This window comes from Condylura cristata, unplaced genomic scaffold (assembly GCF_000260355.1).
Source record: "Condylura cristata isolate star-nosed mole 26May11 unplaced genomic scaffold, ConCri1.0 scaffold00045, whole genome shotgun sequence".
NCBI classification, from domain to species: Eukaryota; Metazoa; Chordata; class Mammalia; order Eulipotyphla; family Talpidae; genus Condylura; species Condylura cristata.
Window position 1 is genome coordinate 3,342,223 of NW_004567146.1, and position 21,510 is coordinate 3,363,732.

At 35.0% G+C, this 21,510-nt stretch overlaps 2 protein-coding genes across 2 annotated transcripts; both read left to right on the forward strand.

Moving 5' to 3' along the window:
* The first annotated feature begins 4,556 nt into the window (after positions 1-4,556).
* Positions 4,557-5,483, forward strand: LOC101625368 (olfactory receptor 4N2). Its single transcript, XM_012734053.1, has one exon. It carries the CDS (start codon positions 4,557-4,559, stop codon positions 5,481-5,483), a length of 927 nt encoding a protein of 308 aa, XP_012589507.1.
* A 13,865-nt stretch (positions 5,484-19,348) lies between these two features.
* Positions 19,349-20,308, forward strand: LOC101625593 (olfactory receptor 4K2-like). The gene has a single exon (XM_004694566.1). It carries the CDS (start codon positions 19,349-19,351, stop codon positions 20,306-20,308), a length of 960 nt encoding a protein of 319 aa, XP_004694623.1.
* Positions 20,309-21,510: the final 1,202 nt, after the last annotated feature.

Below are 21,510 nucleotides of genomic sequence, written 5' to 3' on the forward strand. Positions count from 1 at the left end.
TAACCCTCTTTATTATTCCTGTAAGATATATCTTTGGTGTAAAATATTCCCTTTTTCTCCTGTCCCTCCTCAATTCTCCTAACCTACTGTCTTTCCTGCAAACTCTCCTGCACTGCTGGTGGGAATGCAAATTAGTACAACCACTATGGAAAACTGGAGGTTCCTCAAACTGCTTAATATGGAGCTTCTGTATGCCCCAGCAATCCCACTCCTAGGTATCTACCCAAAAGACACAAAAACACTGATTCAAAAAGATACCTGCACCCCATGTTTATTGCTGCCTTATTTACAATTGGAAAGACATGGAAACAGCCCAAATGCCCAAAAATGGATGACTGGATTAAAAAGACGAGGTACATATACACAATGGAATATTACTCAACAGACAAACAAACAAAAACACAACACATGTCTTTTGCAACAACATGGATGGAGCTGGAGAAGATCATGCTTAGTGAAATAAGCCAGAAAGAAAAGGAAAAATACTGGATGGTTTTACTCATAGCAGGAATATAAAGGACCAGGCGAGAAAATAATGATAATGATGAATAGTTATATACCAGAGACATTTTATGGGGGTGGAGTGGGGAATGGGATCAAAAACAGTGGGGGGAGGGAAATGCACTGGACTATGGTGATGGCACAGGGCTATGGTGGTGGCACAGGGTGATTTGGTGATGGGAAGCCCACGGGGATTACAACTGATATGGAAAAATGCACAAAATAATGTAAAAATAAACTATCATATTAAAAAAAAATACTCCAGGCCAGTCTCCTTATTTCTACCCTTTGTTTTCTACTACTCATTCTTCATTAGTACTCAGAAATATCTTTTTAAAATGTGGATCAGATAATGGCACACCTCCGCTTCTAACATTTCACATAAAATGTGACTGATTGTCCTTTGTCTATGACTGATTCTTCTCTGCCTCACTTGCACACTGCCCCCCCCCTCCATTTGCTAACTACTATCTTGCCACACTGGCCTTTCTGTTGCTTTTTCTTCATTTCTATTCAGTGCACCATCCCCTTCTTGCTTTGTGGCTTTTGTCAACGTTTCCTTCATATCTTCACGTGGTGGCATATTCTAGGCAGTCAGGTCTCAGCCAAACACCACTTCCCGACAGGCTCTGCAGGCAGCATACCCTGCAGTCTCCTCTCTCCCTCTGAGCGTATCACTGTTTTTCTGACACAGCCTTCATCCATTCATCACTGTCAGATGTTCTCTCTCAAGCGTGTTTGTTTTTTGCTTGTCTCCATGAATTAGAAATTAGAATTCCCAGGAATTATAGTCTGGCTTATAGTTTTAGTTTCTAACGTTATCTAAAAAAACACATCTTTTTCCAGGAAAAATAAGTCACCATTCTGAGGATTTTAGGTATTGTGGTAAATGTTAGAAATTAATTTCACTGACTATGTCTACAGCTATGAAGCAAATCACACTTTAAAAAATCTTTGGTGGCATTAAAGACTATAATATATTGAAAATGGGGATTTTTCTCCCCACATTTCTCCATATATTTCATCTCTTGTTTCTTTTTTAGTAAGCACTTGTCTTCTATTTGGAAGGCTTATTTGTATATGGGGTTTTATAGAATGTAGTTCCATACTTTGTTTTTTCCATGTTCAGTTCCTATTTTCTTAATATGATCTGTGCCTTTGTTCCTATTCAATTTCCCCCTCCTTGTTGCTGATATATATCCCTCTTTCCCATTCCACTACTCCTTTTGTCTCTAAATAAACATATTGGAATGAAGCATGACTGATAAATACGATGTTTATTTAAAATTTTTTGTATAGTATTTTAATTTTTTAGACAGCTAGGAAGTACTTTTTAAAAAAAATACCAAAATCAAATCTACCAAAATTTATGTTGCTTTCTACTACATGTTTCATAGTTATTTTCCTTCTGTTTAATAATATTCAATTGAAAAAGAAGTAGTTCCTCATTATCACTGTAGCAGGGCAAAGGAGACAATTATTCTAAAAATGAAAAACATCATATATCAAGACCACAATAAGATCTAGTTAGAGGAACACTTCTGCCATAGGAATCAGTCATTCCTTCAACAAGCAGTTTCTTTAAGTAAGAAGGGTTTTGTAAAGGAGTCTTCGTGAATATCATTATTCTCTCCTTGACTGTTCCTTTCTCATCAGAAATGTTTAATCTAAACATTTAACACGTACTTGACTACATTATCCCCTTTCTTTTTATGCTAATAATTTACCACCAACTAAGCAGTTTTCTTTTTGAATGGTAGCATAAGATATAACTTTCTACTCACTCAGACTTAATAAATATATTTGTAATTCAATGATCTCTGTCACTGACACAATGTAGATATAAGAGAGTCCAGAAGTGACAGTGTATCTTTCATCACCGATATATATTTGAGTATTTGTACCTAATAGACCACTAGTTTAATTCTTTGATTATATGTTGTTGGCATTCTAATAATTCCCATTGAAAGTGTTCCATAGCTTTGTTAGCCTTCAAATTCCCAAAGTACATTCTCGGTTACGTCAGAAATTGGCCATGTATTTCACCATGTAAGAGGCCCCTCTGTGAGAAGAGATATTTGAGAACAAACAAGATAATCAGTTACTGTCCCTTCCATTAGGTGGTGATGTCTGCTGTGTGAAAGTAGTGTTGGATTGCTGGAAAGGTAAATATTTTTGTCATTCTTTGTATTTACAAGGAACAGAAAGAAGGAATGAATGGAAACAGATGTAATAACTCTTAAGATGGAGCATCTGCTGCTTAGAATGCAAGAGTCAGAATTGTAGCAGAAATAGACTAATTGATGAAGCCTGGATTCTCTAATAATGGTAGCACTTTTTAACTGTTCTCAGTAATATAGCTCTAATTCTTCCTAATATTTATAATTACTTATTGAAGTTATAGAAAACCTTTGAATTGGAGTAGTTAATACTCGGTCTTAACTTTACACAGATGTGAAGGATGTTAATGATAATGAATTCAATCATTAAAGAGTCAATAAAAGAACAAAAGAACATGATAGAGAGTAAAATTCAAGGCACAATGGAAGGGTCTGTAAATGGTAACCTTAATTTCTTTTATCTCCTAAAATCACACATAGTGAGAGTGTGAAATAATAAACTGTGTAATGTCATGCACATGAGGAGGAAATAGAGATTTCTGATTTACTTTCCTAACAAGATTTTTGCACAGAAAGAGTGCTAAATATTAAAGTTAATGAATGCTAATTAACAAAAAGAAAGGAAAGAAGGAAGGAGGGGGGAAAGGAGATTATGAAGAAGGAAGGGAGAAAGGAAGGAAGGAACAGAGAAGAGCTGCTTTGGATGACTCCATTTTCAAATTTTTGACCTTTATTTTTGCTGAGAAAACAATGTGTGTGCTGTGCATGTTTACACATGTGTACATGGAGACCTTTCCTTTTCTCCTCAGTACACTCCATGTTCCACAACAGTGTTTAAAAACAACTGAGAACATGTGACATATTGTTCTGTATCACATTGTTGTATTTTGCTCTATTCAAGGGTCTTCAAGATTTGAAATTTTTATCTCAGCAATAAACAAATTTTGAGTATGCATAAGCATCCTGTTTTTTATTTTATATTCAATTATACCTTGTTTCTATGTAAACTATAATCCTTTCAAAAGTAAAGCTTCAATGAATGGGATATAGCAATATATGTACACAAATTTTACTGTTGGTTTCATAACAATAAATTATTATGTAGATTAGCTGAGCTCACTTTCAATTGGGAGACCACTGTACAAACAAGAGCTCAGATCTCAATAGCTTTAGAATGACTAGTATTTTTTCTATTTAGTCAAAATGATGGGTTGATATTCTTAGAGAAAAAAAAAGAGATCATTTAAATAAATATAGCTTGGTTTATTTTTTACTTTTTAGGTCAACTTCCCTAATACATGTTTCACATGTAATGAATATACACATTGCTGTATGGTCTTAGTAGTTCAGTAGGTTTTTGTTTTTTTTTTTAAAGATTTATTTATTTATGCATACAGAATTGGGGTACAGGCCAGAGGTGCAGGGGTAGTGAAAGAGACACCAGAGACAGAGTGCAGAGCAGAACAGGCTGACTGAAGAAGTACATCAGTTGGCAGGTGGGTAAGGAGAGGTATGCTGTGCCATGTAGATCACCTCTGGTGCCAGGGATTGAACTCATGCTGAAGTGGCTTTAGCTTCTTAGTACTGTGCTTTAACCCACTGTGCCACCAGGGAGGACCTAGTGCAGTAAGTTTTAACAAGTAGGTACTGTAACCACTACAATCAAGACACAGCATATTTTGTCACTTAAAAAAAAATCATTCCACTTTGTTGTCAATCATTCTCCTATCATACCTTCCATTCAAATAAAAACCTTACGAACATGACTGCTCTGGCTAAGAAATACAGGATAAAAGGTAGAAAAGAGTTCTTAGGTTGTAGCAGAGTTAATGTTTAACATAGATGTGGCATACACTGCCTTTAGTTCAAGAGCTATGACAGACAGAAGAGATAGAAATAAACTCTGTATTCCTTGATGTTCTATAGGCAGGGGAGATGGAGAAAGAAAACAGCACACTGGTGACAGAGTTCATCTTCCTTGGTCTGACCCAGTCTCCAAACATTCAGCTTCTAGTCTTTGTGTTGATCTTAACTTTCTACCTCATCATCCTCCCTGGAAACTTCCTTATCATCCTTACCATCAACTTAGACCCTGGCCTCTCTGCCCCCCTCTACTTCTTTCTGGGCAACTTGGCCTTCCTGGATGCATCCTACTCCTTCATTGTGGCTCCCAGGATGCTGGTGGACTTCCTCTCTGAGAAGAAGGTAATCTCTTACAGAGGCTGCATCACTCAGCTCTTTTTCTTGCATTTCCTTGGAGGCGGGGAGGGTTTACTCCTTGTTGTGATGGCCTTTGACCGCTATATCGCCATCTGTCGGCCTTTGTACTACTCCACTGTCATGAACCCTAGAACCTGCTATGTCTTGCTGTTGGCTCTGTGGTTTGGAGGCTTTATCCACTCCATTATTCAGGTGGTGCTCATTCTCCGTTTGCCCTTCTGTGGCCCAAATCAGCTGGATAACTTCTTCTGTGACGTGCCACAGGTCATCAAGCTGGCCTGCACAGACACCTTCACTGTGGAGCTCCTGATGGTCTTCAACAGTGGCCTCCTCACCCTCCTGTGCTTCCTGGGGCTTTTGGCCTCCTATGCGGTCATCTTCTGCCACGTCCGGGGGTCTGCGTCTGAAGGGAAGACCAAGGCCATGTCCACATGTACTACCCACGTCATTATTATATTTCTCATGTTTGGACCTGCCATTTTCATCTACACTCGCCCCTTCAGAGCCTTACCAGCTGACAAGGTGGTCTCCTTTTTCCACACAGTCATCTTTCCATTGATGAACCCTGTGATTTACACCCTTCGCAATCAGGAAGTAAAATCTTCCATGAGGAGGTTACTGAGTAGGCATGTGGCTTGTTGAATGGATTTTATAAAAAAAAAATCAAGATGGGGGAATTACAGGTGCAAAATCATCTACTCACTTGACAATGCTTTTTGTTGAATGTTTCCTATTTCTCAAGTACTACTATGGACAAGGTGGGGGGGAATGAGAGTGTTAATCTGCTATGTTTAAGGATTATAAAAGAAGTCCAGAATGGTTGTGTGTCCAGAATGAGTAAGTGTGAAAGACATAGGAGTGCGTGAGTCAAATAACGTAAGTATTTTAACCTTGGATTAGGAATTTCCCCCTCTATTCTAATTACAGTAAAAATTCTTCTTAATATTTTCAATAAGAGTGATAATTCACAAATGTTTCTTCTGTGGCTTAGAATAATCTTATCAAGGTTCTGGGTGAAGATCAAAACATGATTAAAAGCCCAATGTTATACTGAGAACTGCTTTGAAAATTTCTCTCTCTCTATCCTTCAGCCAATATGGCAGAGAAGAAAGAAAGATAATTAGTTTTACAGAAAAAGGTTATAAAATTATTTCACTTGATTTTTTTTTTCAGAGTTTTATAATTATCAGAACCTTTTTATGTTAAGACCTCCCCTCAATTGATTTCATTCTGATTATGATAATGGTGGTTATTTGGTACTTCAGATTCTATTGAAGATTACATAAATAATTCTAGTTGTTTTAAGGATAATTGAGTTTAATGTGGAGCTTAGATACTTATAAAATCTTTCAATGGGTAGAAGACCATTCTCTGTGCTGGGTATTGAGACAAGATTGTGGAAAAACCATTATCAGGTGATCCATCCTGCAGCAATCAGGTGCCTGGGAAGACACGAAGCCACTTTTCTAGGTCCTGGCCAACAAATGTACCTGTTAGCTATGTCCTGTGATCAGGAGAATGACAGAGAATAACTTTTCATGTTATTGTCTCTCTAGTTTTTTTCTCTAAAGTCACATTTTGCATAAATACACTTGATAGTCAAAATTTGGAGCTTTAGATGAAAGGCCCCAAGGAACATGTTTTGAAGAACAAAACAAAGTGAAAACTGAAGGTAAAATATAATGATTTTATAGCCATTGAGTTAAAAATAGGCAGTTAATTATGATAAAAATAGTTAAATTTGGCACATCAAAATATGTGTAGGCAAAAGACAAAGAATGACAAAAATATGCTTACCACATTTGACTGTGTTGATTTTTTCTTGCACAATTATAGAGGTTTGCATGGAAATTGAATGTTTCCTTCCTACCTAAGGGAGGTAGGAATTTATGCATAAAAAATCAGAATACTAATCCAACTGATAGAAAGTTAGTCTACTTGGTACATGAAAAATTCTAATAAATAAATATGACATAGAGATAGACCAAAAGAAATGGGGCTGAATGGAAATTACAAAGGAAAAAATGAAAAGGCTTACAAAAGTAAAAATAGTTTTATCCTCAAAAAACCAACCACAAGCATAAAATCCACTGATTCTGATTCTGGTTTGTAGAAGAAATATTCTCATGCCTTATCAACAATGAGGAAAGTTCAAAATAAAGAGTACAATTTTCTATGAGGTTATCAGAGAATGGATGAAGCAAGAAACCTTATTGTATTGAGTTCCGAGAGGGACTAGGTCTGTATAAATGGCTCAAGAGCATTGACAACTTCCATACGCATGGGAAATGCTTCATCTGGACATTATGAAATGGAAGATTGATGCTGCCAAAGACTTTCAGGTATTTTGGAAGGATTATGGGGAAAAAAGCTGAGCTTTTTATAATATATGGAAAGTGTACCTATACCTCTGGATGACATACAATGCTGTAAAACAATTTTAGCTCAATCAAATCAAATCAAATCAAATCAAATCAAATCAAGTTCTGGATAATGGATTAAAAGAAGAATCTATAAAAACTCAAAATACAAAAATAAATAATTCACATTTCTTCCCTCTACCCCTCATTGGTACCTATGCCAGTAATTTAATCAGAAAAGAGACAGTAGAGGGAGAAATGAAAATCAGAGGGAATTTGCATATTCTCATTCATGACCATACTACGTAAATGTTGATATTTCCAGAGTTGAATCCTCAGGGAAGCAAAACTAGGTCAATTATGGCTTGAACACCTTACAATTCCAAATATTGACAAGAACCAAGATATCAGCTTCTTGGTGGTAACTGGCAGATGATGGAGATAAATCTAATCTAAATTAAATAAAAAATTTTAGAGAATACTCCAAATTCCAATTCATATAAACCTTTGAAAGAATAAAAATGATTAAATCTTCATTCTAACTTCAAGATTGAGGAGAAATTATAACTCTGAATAACTAATCAAAGTAAAAGGAAATATAAGTCTTCATCTGCTTCTGAACTTTTAATAAAAACTGTTAGGAATATAATTAAAAAATTAGAAACCAGATCAAGAAAATGAAGCAGGGAAATATTTCATAATTAATAATAAAAATATAATTAAACATATTCTCAATTGAATCATATGATGGAATTGCCACGTAATGACTTTACAAAACTACTATAATATAATGAATGAATGATTTATAAAGAGATATATATTTTAAGGAGAGAACTGAAAACTATAAACATAGGTGGTTGTGTAAGACCTGAAAATGACTATTCGAAATCAGAAAGAGGTTCTCTGAAGGAGGGAATCACATTTTGTACTCTGCAAATAAAATAACTAATGATTGTAAAGACAGATTAGTAGAAATAAAGAAATATGAAGGACAGAAAGAAAGTATTTCACAACATGAGTAGTATTAACATATCTCAAGGCAGGTGAATATCATAGAGCAAATATACATGATATCAAAATTCTGTAAGAACAACCAGGGAAGGAAGCACAATGGACTATGATGGTGGACTGAGGGTGATTTAGTGGTGGATACCCTAAGGTGGTGCGACCCAATGGGGAGGACCTTAATTTTGCCACAATTAAAAGAATAAACAACAACAAAAAAATCTGATGCAAAGGAAATGAAATAACTGCAAGAGCACTCACCCTCAAATTTCATAAAAATAATAAAATAGCCAAGAAACTCAGCAAAATCCAAGCAGTATAAGTATAAATAAATAAATAACAGGTAGTAAGCCAATATGAATAGAAAATCTTAAAGGCAGCCAGGGGAGAAAAGACAGTTCAGAGGAATAAGAATAAGAATGATGGTCAACTTTTTATTAGGAACAATGGGAACCATGCTAGTGAAATGGCATTTTTAAAGTTCTTAAAGAAAAACCCAAATTTTCAAGCTATGACTCCATATACAGTGGCAATAAACTTCAAAGAATAGTGTAACAAGCTTTTTAATATTCATGAAAGTCTAGGGAGAAGTTATTGACAGTATACATATATACAAAATTCTGATGTAAAAATATAATTTGTGGGGAGAAATGAAAAGATCTGGAAATGGTAAATAAGTATGTAAATTTGGAATATAAAGACTTTTTTTTCTAATCATTTTAAAAGACAATTAATTATAAATGCAAAATAGTACAGCGCAATAATATAGAAGTAAAATATATGACAGCAACAGCAAAAAGTTCTTAAAGAAGAATAAAATGTTCATATTTTTAAAACATTCTTCATGAAAAATCCTTGGATAATGATTTACGGTGATGTGATAAAATGAAGTTATTTAAAATACTCAGTTAATCGAAAAGGAAGGAAAGTACAAGGAAGTGAAAAAGAGAAACATTGTAATCATTAGAGTACATATAAATATATATATATATATATATATATATATATATATATATATGCCTAATAAAACCACTCTTATTGTCGTTCTGCTGAACTGTCTTTTCTCCTCTGGCTGCAGTTAAGATTCTCCTTTCATATTGGTTTACTACCTGTTATTTATTTATTTATACTTATATAAATAAAGCTTGGATTTTGCTGAAGTTCTTGGCTATCTGGATTGTTCTGATTAAATTCAGAGGCTCTTGCATATATATATACACACACCCAAACACACACACACATACATGTAGCCAGATAGCCTTTACAAAAAGAAAATGGAGTTATTTCAACTACTCAGTTAAACCAAATGGAAGGAAAACACTACACAATGTTGACTTCAATGATGTGGTTGAAAAAATAATATAAATAATTACACTAAAATACTTCCTCACAGTGAAAGAAACTACCATTAAAACAGAAAGACACACATCCATACACTGAATGGGTGAAAATATTTTCACATCAGACATCTGATGATGGGCTGATATTCAGGATCCACAAATAATTCATACAATTCAACAAGAAAACATATAACCCAATCGAAAAAATGAGCAGACGAGCTACAGAGACACTTCCAAAGGACACATAGAGATGGTCAGCAGGCACATAAAAAAATATCATTTATCATCAGGGAAATGCAAATCAAAACCACAATGTGAGACGACCTCATACTTAATGACACTGACCCATATTGAAAAGATAGAGTGGTGAGAAGAAAAAGGAGTCCTCATACTTCTGTAGGAATGTAGATCAATCCAGCCCTTATGGAAAACAGTGTGGAGGTTTCCCAAAATCTAAACAGATTCACCGTTTAATTCAGCAATTCCACCCACAGGTATCGAATTGAAACATACAAAGACACGTATTATAAGGGACATATGCACTCCTGTGTTCATTGCAGCACTATTTATAATAGCTAAGTTATAGAAAACAACCTAAGTGCCAAAGATTGTTGAGTGTATTGTGAAGATGTGGTGTACACACAAAACAGAATGCTACTCATTTACAAAAACAAACATTTGTGACAGTATGAATGGAACTGGAAAGGACAATGCCAAATAAAATAAGTTAGAATGGGAAAGACAAATATTACATGGTTTCACTTACATATGGAATATAGAGATAGAAAACAAAGCAACAGAAACACATTAACAACAAACCCTAGAACTCTGATTTTAGAATTGAGGCCCAACAGACTATGGTGAGCTATGGGTGTCTTGGTGGTGTGTGTGGTATAGTAGCATACATCTGAAGAAGTGTGATCCTTTATCTCTGAATATATACCGAAGTTGTAAACTAATGTTACCACACTAAAAAAAAAAAAAAATCAAAATATTGGAAGCACAAAAAAAAAAAACCACTTCATTATATTTTCATCGTGTGTATTTACCACTATTAACCACATTTCTAATATAAACCATATTTACCACATTAAAAATTTTATTTTTATTTATTTAGGTATATAAGAGCTGGGGTATAGGCCAGAGGTATGGGGTAAGAGGATTCATCAGAGAATCAGAGACAGGGTGGGAGCAGAACAGACAGATTTATTGAAGTACATTGCTGAGGGAAACAGAGGGCAAAAACAGGAGAGGTCTGCTGTGGATAGCTTCACAGTGCTGAGACAACCCCTTGCACCACTCGGGAGGCTCCATATTTATCACATTTTAAGCATCTGTTTTAATGTCTTTGACCGATAATTCTGTTATCTATTTTTGGGTGTTTGTTGATTGGGGTTATCTCATGGTTTTATTGTCAATTTTCTTATTCTTTATGGTTGGTGGGTTTTCTTTTTTTTTTACTGTGCTATTTTTTTTTTTTTTTATTAAGGTAGTGTTGCTTTATAGCACTGTATGTGACTCAGAGGTATAGGCTTACACTTCTCTAGATGTATTGCTACTCCTCCACCAACTCTAAGACAGGCATTTAAGCTTCATTAGTGAAGATTGACAGCAGTTGTCTACAGGTAATTTTTTTCCCACCAAAGGAGATTCTTTTTATATATGGGGAGAAAGCTTAACTGACTTGTATTCTAATAGTTATGTGTAAAACAGAACTCGTAAGAAATTAACCTGGGTATTTAGTTGAGGTGATTCCAAGCACTGTGTTGAAGGCATGACTTCATTCCTTGCTTCTTAAAGTAAATTATACAAAGAAAGAGTGAATTTGAGGAACGAAATGTCAATTAAAAAGAATATAGGGAGGCCCTCCCTGGTGGCACAGCGGGTTAAATCACAGCACTAAGAAGCTAAAGCCACTTCAGCATGAGTTCGATCCTCGCCTGCCCTACAGGTGATCCACATGGCGTGACCTGCCTGCTGCTCCCCTCAGCAGTGTACTCCTCCACCTGCCTGTTCTGCTCCCCACTCTGTCTCTGGTGAAGCTTCTCACCGCCCCTGCACTCTGGCCTGTACCCCAGTTCTCTATGCATAAATAAATAAATCTTAAAAAAAAAAAGAATATAGTACTTATGATTTGGGAAATTCTCCACCTATCCAGATTTTTAAAGACACTAAAATAAAGAGTTTCACTGTAGGGGATGCATCTTCTGGTGAAAAAGTAAGTATTGCTAGACAACCTTTTAGTGTCTTGGAAGGATAACATGCCTACAGATTTACAGAAGAGATACAGTGTGTGATTCTCTAGATGCTCTCAACTGCCCAGCAGAATCCAGGAAGAGAAACAGAAGTATCCAAGAAAGACATAAATAGCAAGTCTCTGGGATATATGCATATATACAAGGGAGCAAGATAATTTTTGAGATGTTATGTTAGTAGAAACTCTCACCTTGGACTGAAGTGATAGAGCTAGTATGTAAGGAAAGACATCTATTAGACTCTAAAATGTTTTTGAGCTAGAAACAGTCTGACACAGGTATTTATCTACAGGCATATCTACTCTTTATAAGAAAGGAAGGATGGCCCTGACAGTGAATTTGTGGACCCAGATAGCAGCACCTTGATCTACAAAGAATTATTTTTAGACCTGAAAACCAATGTACTCACCTAGTTGGATTTTGGAGTCACTTGGGACTGGTGACTATTTTTCTTTCCATTTTCCATTTTCTCTTGTTCAACCACAACATTTTATGGTTTAATAGGTTCACAGATAGAAAAACATTTTGCCCCCCTGGTACATTATACCCAGAACCTCACCTACACCAAAATTACAACAAAAGTATTTTAGATGGTGAGTTTTAGAACTTTTGAGGTAATGAAAGATGAAATTTTGGACTTCAGAGTTGGGGACCTTGGGATAGAGTGAATGTGCTTTGCATGTGGCAGAGGTGTGGATATTCGGGGGTGGTAAGTGTGTATTATTATGGTAGGTTAAATAACTACATAAGGATTCCATGTCCTAATCCCCAGAACTGTGAATCTGTTAACATACAAATAATAACAGCCTTTGGCAGGTATGAACAGATTAAGGTTCCTCATATGGAAAGACTATCTTGGATTATTTGAGTGTGTCTACCATCACCACTAGTATCCTTATAAAGGGAAGACAGAGGAACAGAGGTAGAGAAGGTAAATGGCAGAAGTAAGAGAGAGACTGGACAGTATTATGTGTTGGTGCTGAAGATAGAGGGTGGGTCTTCAGACTGAGGACTGGAGGCAGGCTTTTGGAAATTAGAAAAAGCAAGGAACAAATTCTTTCCTAGCACATCCAGTTCTTCATACACCTTCATTTTCAAAATTCTGATATCCAGAATTGTCAGAGATAAATTTGCATTGCTTTAAGCCATTATGATTTTTATAGCAGCACAAGGAAACTAACCTAAGCCTGGATTCATGGTTATTTCTTTTATACTTTGGGCTATAATCTATTAGCACTAGAGACAAGATGTCCAGTACTCACATATTTACTGTCTATGACTTAAAACCTAAGTCCATACTTCTCTTCTTATGGAAAAAGTTTGGGGGTCCTCCCTGGTGGCACAAGGGGTTAAAATACATCACTATGAACTATGGGCAGCCATTGTGGCACAAGTTTGATCCCCAGAGAGAAGCCACATGGAGGTGTCAAGGAAGTGACCCACATGGTACAGTAGACTTGACCTGTCCCACCCACTGCTCCCCTCAGCAGTGAATTCTGGTCAATCTGCCTGTTCTGTTCCCCACTCTGTCTCTGGTGAGTCCTCTCACTTCCCGCACCTCTGGCCTACACTCCAGTTCTCATATGCATAAATAATCTTTTTTTTAAAAAGAAAAAGTTTGGGTACTAGATATGCTTATTGCTACCGAGGAGCCATTGATTAGGGCTCTCTTGGTTAACAGAATCAGGGAATATATGTGTGCATGCCAGTGTTCACTGTATACATATCTGTAACTATATTTATCTATCTATATTGAGGTTAATAAAAGTTTATACTGATGTCTCCAAATTTAATCTATTTTATCATGGATCATTCTAGCTTCTTCCTTTCATTACTAGGTAAATTCACATTCTACATGACACTTGGTCACCATCATCCATTTACTTAATTGTTCAATTTTGCTAGACACAGCAGTTTCTTTTTTTGAAAGGTTTTATTTATTTTAGCATACAAGAACTAAGGTACAGGCCAGAAGTGCTGGGGGTGAAAGGATTCACCAGAGACAGAGTGGGGAGCAGAAAAGGCAGATTGATTGAAATACACTGAGGAGGGGAGCAGTGGGTGTGTCAGGAGAGGTCTGCTGCACCACCACCTCCCTGGCTGAGGAACAGAACTCAATGCTGCAGTGGCTTCTTAATCTGTTGTGCCAGCAGGGAGGCCCACTTCTCAGACTTTTTTTTTCATAGATTGTGTTTGATATTGTCCCTTAGAGTGAGTGATATATCTACAGCTTCTTAAATATTTTCTCTACATCTTTTCTACAAGTTTTATGATTCATCTGTTGCAAAGACTACCTTTTCACTGAATTTACTCTGTTTCTTTGTCAAAGATCAATGACTATTGTTGGGCAGGTCTTGTCAGTTTTTTATTATGTTCTTTTGGCATATGTATCTATTTTTTTTTTTTAGTAAGTCTGGGCTGTCTTGCTTATAGTGCCTTTATAGTATGTCTTGAAATGGCTAATGTGAGTCTTTGCAATTTATTCTTTAGTAAAGTGTTGACTATTTTTTTGCCTTTCATATAAACATTAGAACTATTTTTTTTGTTATCAACAAAAAAAAGCTTCTTTCACTTTTAAGGACTTTTGGATCCATGAGGATAATCCTAGATAATTGTCCTATTCCAAAGTTAGCTCCTTATTCCCATGTGAAAAGTCCCTTTTGTTAATGATGATGTAATTCTTATATATTCTTGGGTCTATATGTACTATCTATTTTTTTGTACTCTTAAGTACAAAATTTGTTAAGCATGTCTCATGCATATTAGCTAAATATTTTGGCATTAAGGTACTTTTGAATATTAGAAATATTTCCAATTCCTGACTATATTTACCTGATTTGCCTCTCTCCTGCAGTATGTCTCTGGTTTATAATTGTCCATTTTGTATTGTTACTATTTTTCCCCCTATATCTTATTTGGTTCCCCTATGCCCCTCCTATAAGTAAAGCTATCTGATATTTTTCTTTTTCTTTCTGACTTATTTCAATGAGCATGATCCCAGCTAGCTCCATCTGTAATGCTGCAAATGGCATGAATTTATCTTTTTGATTGCTGAGTAGTATTCCATTGTGTTTATAAACAGCATCTTCTTGAACCATCTATTTTGGGGCATTTAGATTCTTTCCAGGTTTTGCCTTATGTAAATAGTGCTGCAATAAAAATAGGGATGCATCAGGTGTCCTTTTGAATTAATGTTTTTGTGTCCTTTGGGTAGATCCGTAGGAGTGGAATTGCTGGGTCATATGGTAGCTCCATTTTTAGTAGTCTGAGAAACCTCCATACAAGTTTCCATAGTGGTTGTACTAGTTTGCACTCCCACCAGCAATGTTGGAAAGTTCCTTTTTCCATATCCTTGCCAACATTTGGTGTTGCTAGTGTATTTGATATGCACCATTCTTACTTGTGTGAGGTGGTATCTCCTTGTGGTTTTGATTTGCATTAAATCAAGGAAATAGCTTTGGTTTCCTGACTACAACTGTTATATTAGTTGTCTTTTTTTTTAAGGAATTTTCTATTATTCTCTCACAATAGATAATTAAAAAAAAAACCTTAAAAACAAAGTTGTTTGTTTTCTTATTTCAAATACTGCAAGGCAGGTGGTCAGCTAGGGAAAATTTTCTTGGACTCAACTACCAGTCCTGTGGGGAATGTAGGATAGATAAGATAGTTGTGAAGAGTTCACATCATTGAGGTATTGGGGAAGAAAGATGTGTTTGGAGAGCAAGCACAGATGAATGATTGGCACGCAAAAAAATATAGCAAGACCCTCGGTATTATAAGTCTTAGATATTTCAAAAAACATTAATAATTATTATCACCTCTGCTAATCATTCTACTATATTTTATCCAGCACTCTTTGTGCCAAGCATTGTGCTAAATATTTTACATTTATTTGTATATTATTAAAAATCTTTAAATTTACTTATCTATACTTTTACTTTCACATCTATATTATTTTATTTAGCTTAGTTTTTATTGAGATCACATTGGTTTGCAGCTCTGTATATAATTTAGAAATACAGTTTCACACCTCTGGAATGGATTTGGTATATTTACAAGTATCTGTCTTTATTTCTTACAGGTAGTCAAGTCTTTCCAAGTTCCCCTTGCCCAGATTTCACCTACTCTTGGTGGCATCGTACCTATTAACCTCTACTAGTAGTTTTTACTGTCCTGTCAGAAACTTTATCTGTTTGGTTCTTCTAGTAAGCGAGTTGGCAGAAGTGGTCAGCCTAGACTAACTATGGGACACTAAAAACTGGCTATAAAGGTGGGAATATTTCCACATTCAAAGGATCAAATTTTTTTGCCACTTAAATTATCCTTAAACCACAGCACAAAGTTCTCCTTTTTCTAGGTCAGTCCCTCCCAGTTGGGATTCTCTTTAATGAACATGCTTCATCACAAATGTGCATCCTCACTTTAAATAGCAAAGACACACTCTACATTTCTTGTTGCAACTTTGAGAATGTCAGCTCAACATTAATAACTCCCAATGCAAGTAGCTTGTCTTATCTAGTCCCTGATCTCCTAAAAGTCTCTGTCTTGTAGTGACTTTTATGCTAATATGAGAGGAAATATATATCCAAACTCAGACTTCTGATGTTCACTAAGGACTGTGCTGATTACAGTAGGCTTGTGAATCAAAGGATATTGTGTTTTTGATTCCTGATGCATAGCTGGTAGGTTAAAAATTGGAAATATATTAAGGATCTTGAGAAACTTGTAGTTTTGTTCTTTGGATTAACAAAAAATAATTTAATAATTATAGTATAAAGCAAAAGTAATGGAGAAGTAGTAAAAAGAGTAAGATATTTAACTTGAAGACAGATGGATGATTCCATTAAGTAGGTATTATAGATGTCATTTTTGGAGGTAAGAGTAGAAATAAGCCTTGACTCCATGAATTTATAATAAATACATACTTGTGTGTATGTATATATATATATAAATTAGGTATTTTTTGTATTCTTATAATAATCATATTCATGAGTCAGAAAAATAGAACAATTTCAAATATGTGAGATTGAGATTTTTTAATGCTTGTAATAGATCAAGGTATTGATACAATTTTTATATGAAAAGAAGTAATTTAACTTAAAAAGGTAAAAATTTGGAAGCACATCTTTTTTATAATCTGTAAATTATGCTTAGTAAAATGTCAGATGGATAAATAGAAACACTGTATGATTTCATTTATGTGTATTATACAGAAAAGGCAAACAAGCAGATGACCTAGATAAAAAAGAAAAAAAAACACCTTTTAGCCTATAAGACCAATTAACTGCAGAAGGGAACAAGGGGGTAAATAAATCAGGTGAAATGGGTCAATTGTATGGTGAAATATAGGCGTGGGCTTTCACTTGGTGAACTTAATGCTGATTTTTAATGATGTTTAAGTGAAACATATATAATTTGTATACATATACTTCAATTGAAAAGGAAATGATTAAATATTTTTAATGTGATTTTTGTTATTAATGAAATAAAGTATGTTGATTCTTAAATTTGGATTTTGAAGCCTAGAAAATTCTCAGTTGTCACCCAAGTAAGGTGGTTACTGGTTTCTAAAGACCTGTTAACTTTCACAAGTAAAGAGACCAAGTCTTAGGCTATTGAGATATGACCAAAGTGATAACAAATCAAGAACAGTTTAATCCTTTAACTGTTTGGCCACAATTCAATTTTAAGACTGCTGAAATAGTGGTTTCTAAAAAAATATTAAAGCATTTATCAATATTGATATAACAGTTTGAAAATATGTAAGTAAATGAGGATGGAGTCAGATTTTTCTCCCTGTTGAAAGGCAGCAAGTCACTTAAATGTAAAGAAGCTTTAAGAGATATTTGTAGTACTCACAGCATATTGTAAATTGAAAACAATTTTTAAAATTGAGTTTGATTCCTTATTGTATCTTTGTTCTCCTTTCAGTTGATGCCAGTGTCATTTTTTTTAAATCAGCATCATTGTGAGGTTTTTGTTTGTTTACATTGTTTAGCTTTAAGCATTTTATATTCTGGTCCAAATAGATGCCCATTCTATATTATTCTGGCCCAGTGCTATAATCCCTTTTTGTTCTAGTCTAAAAAATAGCTTAAAGTAGCAAGAGAAAAAAAAAAGGATGGATATTTTTTCTCTTTTAAAAAAATTCTCGAGTAATATCACAGAACAGAAAAATAAAGAGTAACATTCAAATGTTACAGCATACTTTTGGGTCATCAATAATTTCATTGAATTAATTTGTCATTTACATGCTAATAGTTAAAATAATATTTATTATTTTCCTTCTGATGGTTTCATTTATATGTGGAATGTAGAGAAGTCAAAAAAAAAATAAGTCAGGAAAAAACCCAGAACTTTCAAATTGACCATAGGTCTGAGCCATACAGCAGGGGAGGAGTAGGAAGAAGGGTTAAAACAGGGGAGCGACCTCAGCAGTGTACTTCGTGGATCTGCCTGTTCTGCTCCCTGCTCTGTCTCTGGTGAATCCTCTCACCCTCTGCATCTCTGGCCTGTACCCCAGCTCTATATGAATAAATAAATCTTAAAAAACAAAAAACAAAAAACAGGGGAGCGAAGAGCACCAGGGACTCTGGCGATGGATATGGTGGTGGGAGAACGCGGGGAACTATACATGAGGAGGGAAATTAAATACTGTCCAAAAATTAACAAAGATGTAAGGAAATAAATTGACTAATTAATTAAATAAATAAATTATAATACTTATAAATACTGGTAAAACAACTGAAATACTTATAAATACTGGTAAAACAACTGGTAAAACAACTGAAAACTGAACTAGATTATTCTGTAGGTGAGTAAACAAGAGGTTATATAAATGAAAAGTCATTTATCATCCCCATAGGATACTAAATGCTCTTCTGAAGTAACTATTAATTAAATTATTTAATTAACAATTTTTGCTTTCTTTTCTCCGGTGGATACCTCATATAATTTCCACCACCAATTCACGCGTGCACCATCACCATAAACAGTTATGTTCTTTCTGCCCTTGCCTAGTCTTTTTCTTCCCCCTCCCCTGCAGAATGTCTCTGATTTGTGGCTTTTTATTGCTGCTTGGTTTTGCTGTGTTTTATTGCTATTTTTAAGAAATAATTATTCTAAACAGTAAAGTCCAGTGTTCAACAACACTGCACTTTGGGGGGCTTAGAATTCAACCCTTGTTTACATTTTTATATACCTAAGTAGAGTAGGTTAACTTGGTATGATCTTTCTCTATTAATCCAGATTATTATTATTATGGATTATTCAGAAGAGGAGCACTGTGATGTACGTGATGAATATGACGTAATATTTCTAAAGGTGGCCAAAACTAAGAAGTTGTTTATTTGAATTGACATCTAGTGGTAATTAAGTGGTTCCCAAAAGAAAATCTTTACGGAGATAGTTATTAGTTAAATTTTAGATAATCCACATTCTAGTGAATTACTGATAGAACTCCTTCAACTGTAATTATAGAAGTATCACATTTTCTAGTTTTGTCATTTTGTTCCATTTTATCATTCTTGAGCAGAACCTTCAGATCAATGGAGAAGTCCAACTATTCCAGAGTGTCTGAATTCGTGTTACTTGGACTTACTGAGTCTTCTGAGCTACAAATTTTCTTCTTTGTGATATTTTCCATTTTCTATTTAATCACCATGTTGGGCAACTGTCTGATTTTGCTCACGGTCCTGTCCACCTCTCACCTTCACTCCCCCATGTATTTCCTTCTCAGTAATCTGTCACTCATTGACATGTGCCTGTCCTCCTTTGCCACTCCAAAAATGATCATGGACTTCTTTGTTCAGCGCAAGACCATCTCCTTTGAGGGCTGCATTTCTCAGATCTTCTTTTTGCACCTCTTCACTGGGACTGAGATTGTACTGCTTATCTCCATGTCTTTTGACAGGTATATTGCCATATGTAAACCTCTCCATTATTCAGCAATTATGAGCCAAAAAGTATGTGTGGGACTTGTGATAACTTCTTGGACAGTGGGCTTACTGCATACAATGAGTCAGTTAGCTTTTACCCTCTATTTGCCATTCTGTGGTCCCAATGTTGTAGACAGTTTCTTCTGTGACCTTCCTTTGGTCATCCAGCTGGCTTGTATAGATATATATGTTCTTGGGATCTTTATGATCTCAACCAGTGGCGTGATTGCTCTTATATGTTTTCTGCTTTTGCTTACCTCCTACATCATTGTTCTTGTCACTATCAAGGGTCATTCCTCCTCAGGATCATCTAAGGCACTTTCTACTTGTACTGCACATTTCATAGTTGTGATAATGTTCTTTGGGCCCTGCATCTTCATCTATGTGTGGCCTTTTACAGACTTCATGGTGGACAAAGTTCTGTCTGTTTTCTATACCATTTTTACCCCTTTTCTGAACCCACTGATCTATAGTTTGAGAAACCAGGAAGTGAAGACAGCTGTGAAGAAGAAACTGAGTAACTGGTATTTAAGTCTTGGGAAAACTACTCCAGGCTATCCAGTGCAATGAAGAGAGATCTGTATGCAATTAGTAACATCAATTTTGGTCTGAAAGCAATAGAAAATTAAACTGAGGAATCTACCTTTCAAGTAATTTGGTCCAAATGCATGAAAATGAGAAGCTAGGTTTGCTTCTTGCCTAAATTGCAGTGCTTGCGAATGGTTTGAGATTATAAATCAATTTGAATAATTATTGAAATTTATAAGTCATTTTCATAGGTAAATGCAGATATCAAAGTTGTGAACGTAAATTCAGTGCTTCATGGAACCCATAATCCTATAAACATATCTTAGATTAAGACTTTTTAAGAAGACTGAGATAAAATATTGTCCTTTTGCTGTCTAACCCAGAATTGTCCCACTTTGTTGCACAGTTCTATGGTACTTTAGTGGTCTTTAGTGGTGACCAAATGCAGAACTTTGAGAGTTTTAGGCATAATAGTTTTTTTTTCCCCATAGCATTAAAATATTTTCATGTAAAAATGATGGTGAAAAGATTCTTTTAAATACTGTTGAATAGTCTTCATTCAGTGAGTCTAGTTGAGTTCTGAGTCAACTTTGAACAGAAGAGCAGTTTGGAGGACCTGAAACTTAACAGAATGATTTCTAAGAAAATATGCAGATTACTATCACATTTGATAATTATGTAGCATGTAGCTAATAAATGGCAATTTGTCATGTTTAAACAATAGAAAATAAACAGCTTAAATATGATTGGCTTTCGAAACCTAGCTGAATATCCTTGATAGGATGACTTCCTTTATTATTAAGTTTAAACATTTGAGAAGTCATTATGTATTAATTTCATGACAAGTTTTTCAGTTTCAAATAAAATATTCCAAAATACTTTTGGTCTTAGGATGAATGCTGTGTCTCATTTTCAATATAATGTCAACATGTGGGAAGAAACTATATAGAACAACTCTTCCTAATTTGGTTTATTAATGATTGTTAAATGTATAATTTTTCCCTAACAGCTGAGGAATTTGAGGTCCAGAGAATTCATAAAACTAGTTCAACAGTGAATAATTGTAAGGAGCAAAGACCATAAATCTAAACATACATGGATCTCAGAATTAAACCTTAGATTTATAATTTCTTATAAATCTGTGTTATCTTGGGATAATTAGTTTATTTTGCTATCTCTTTTAAACTTGTAATGTGAGGCTAATAGCTCACTGTGACTATTTTATGGAAAGTGGACAGATGCAA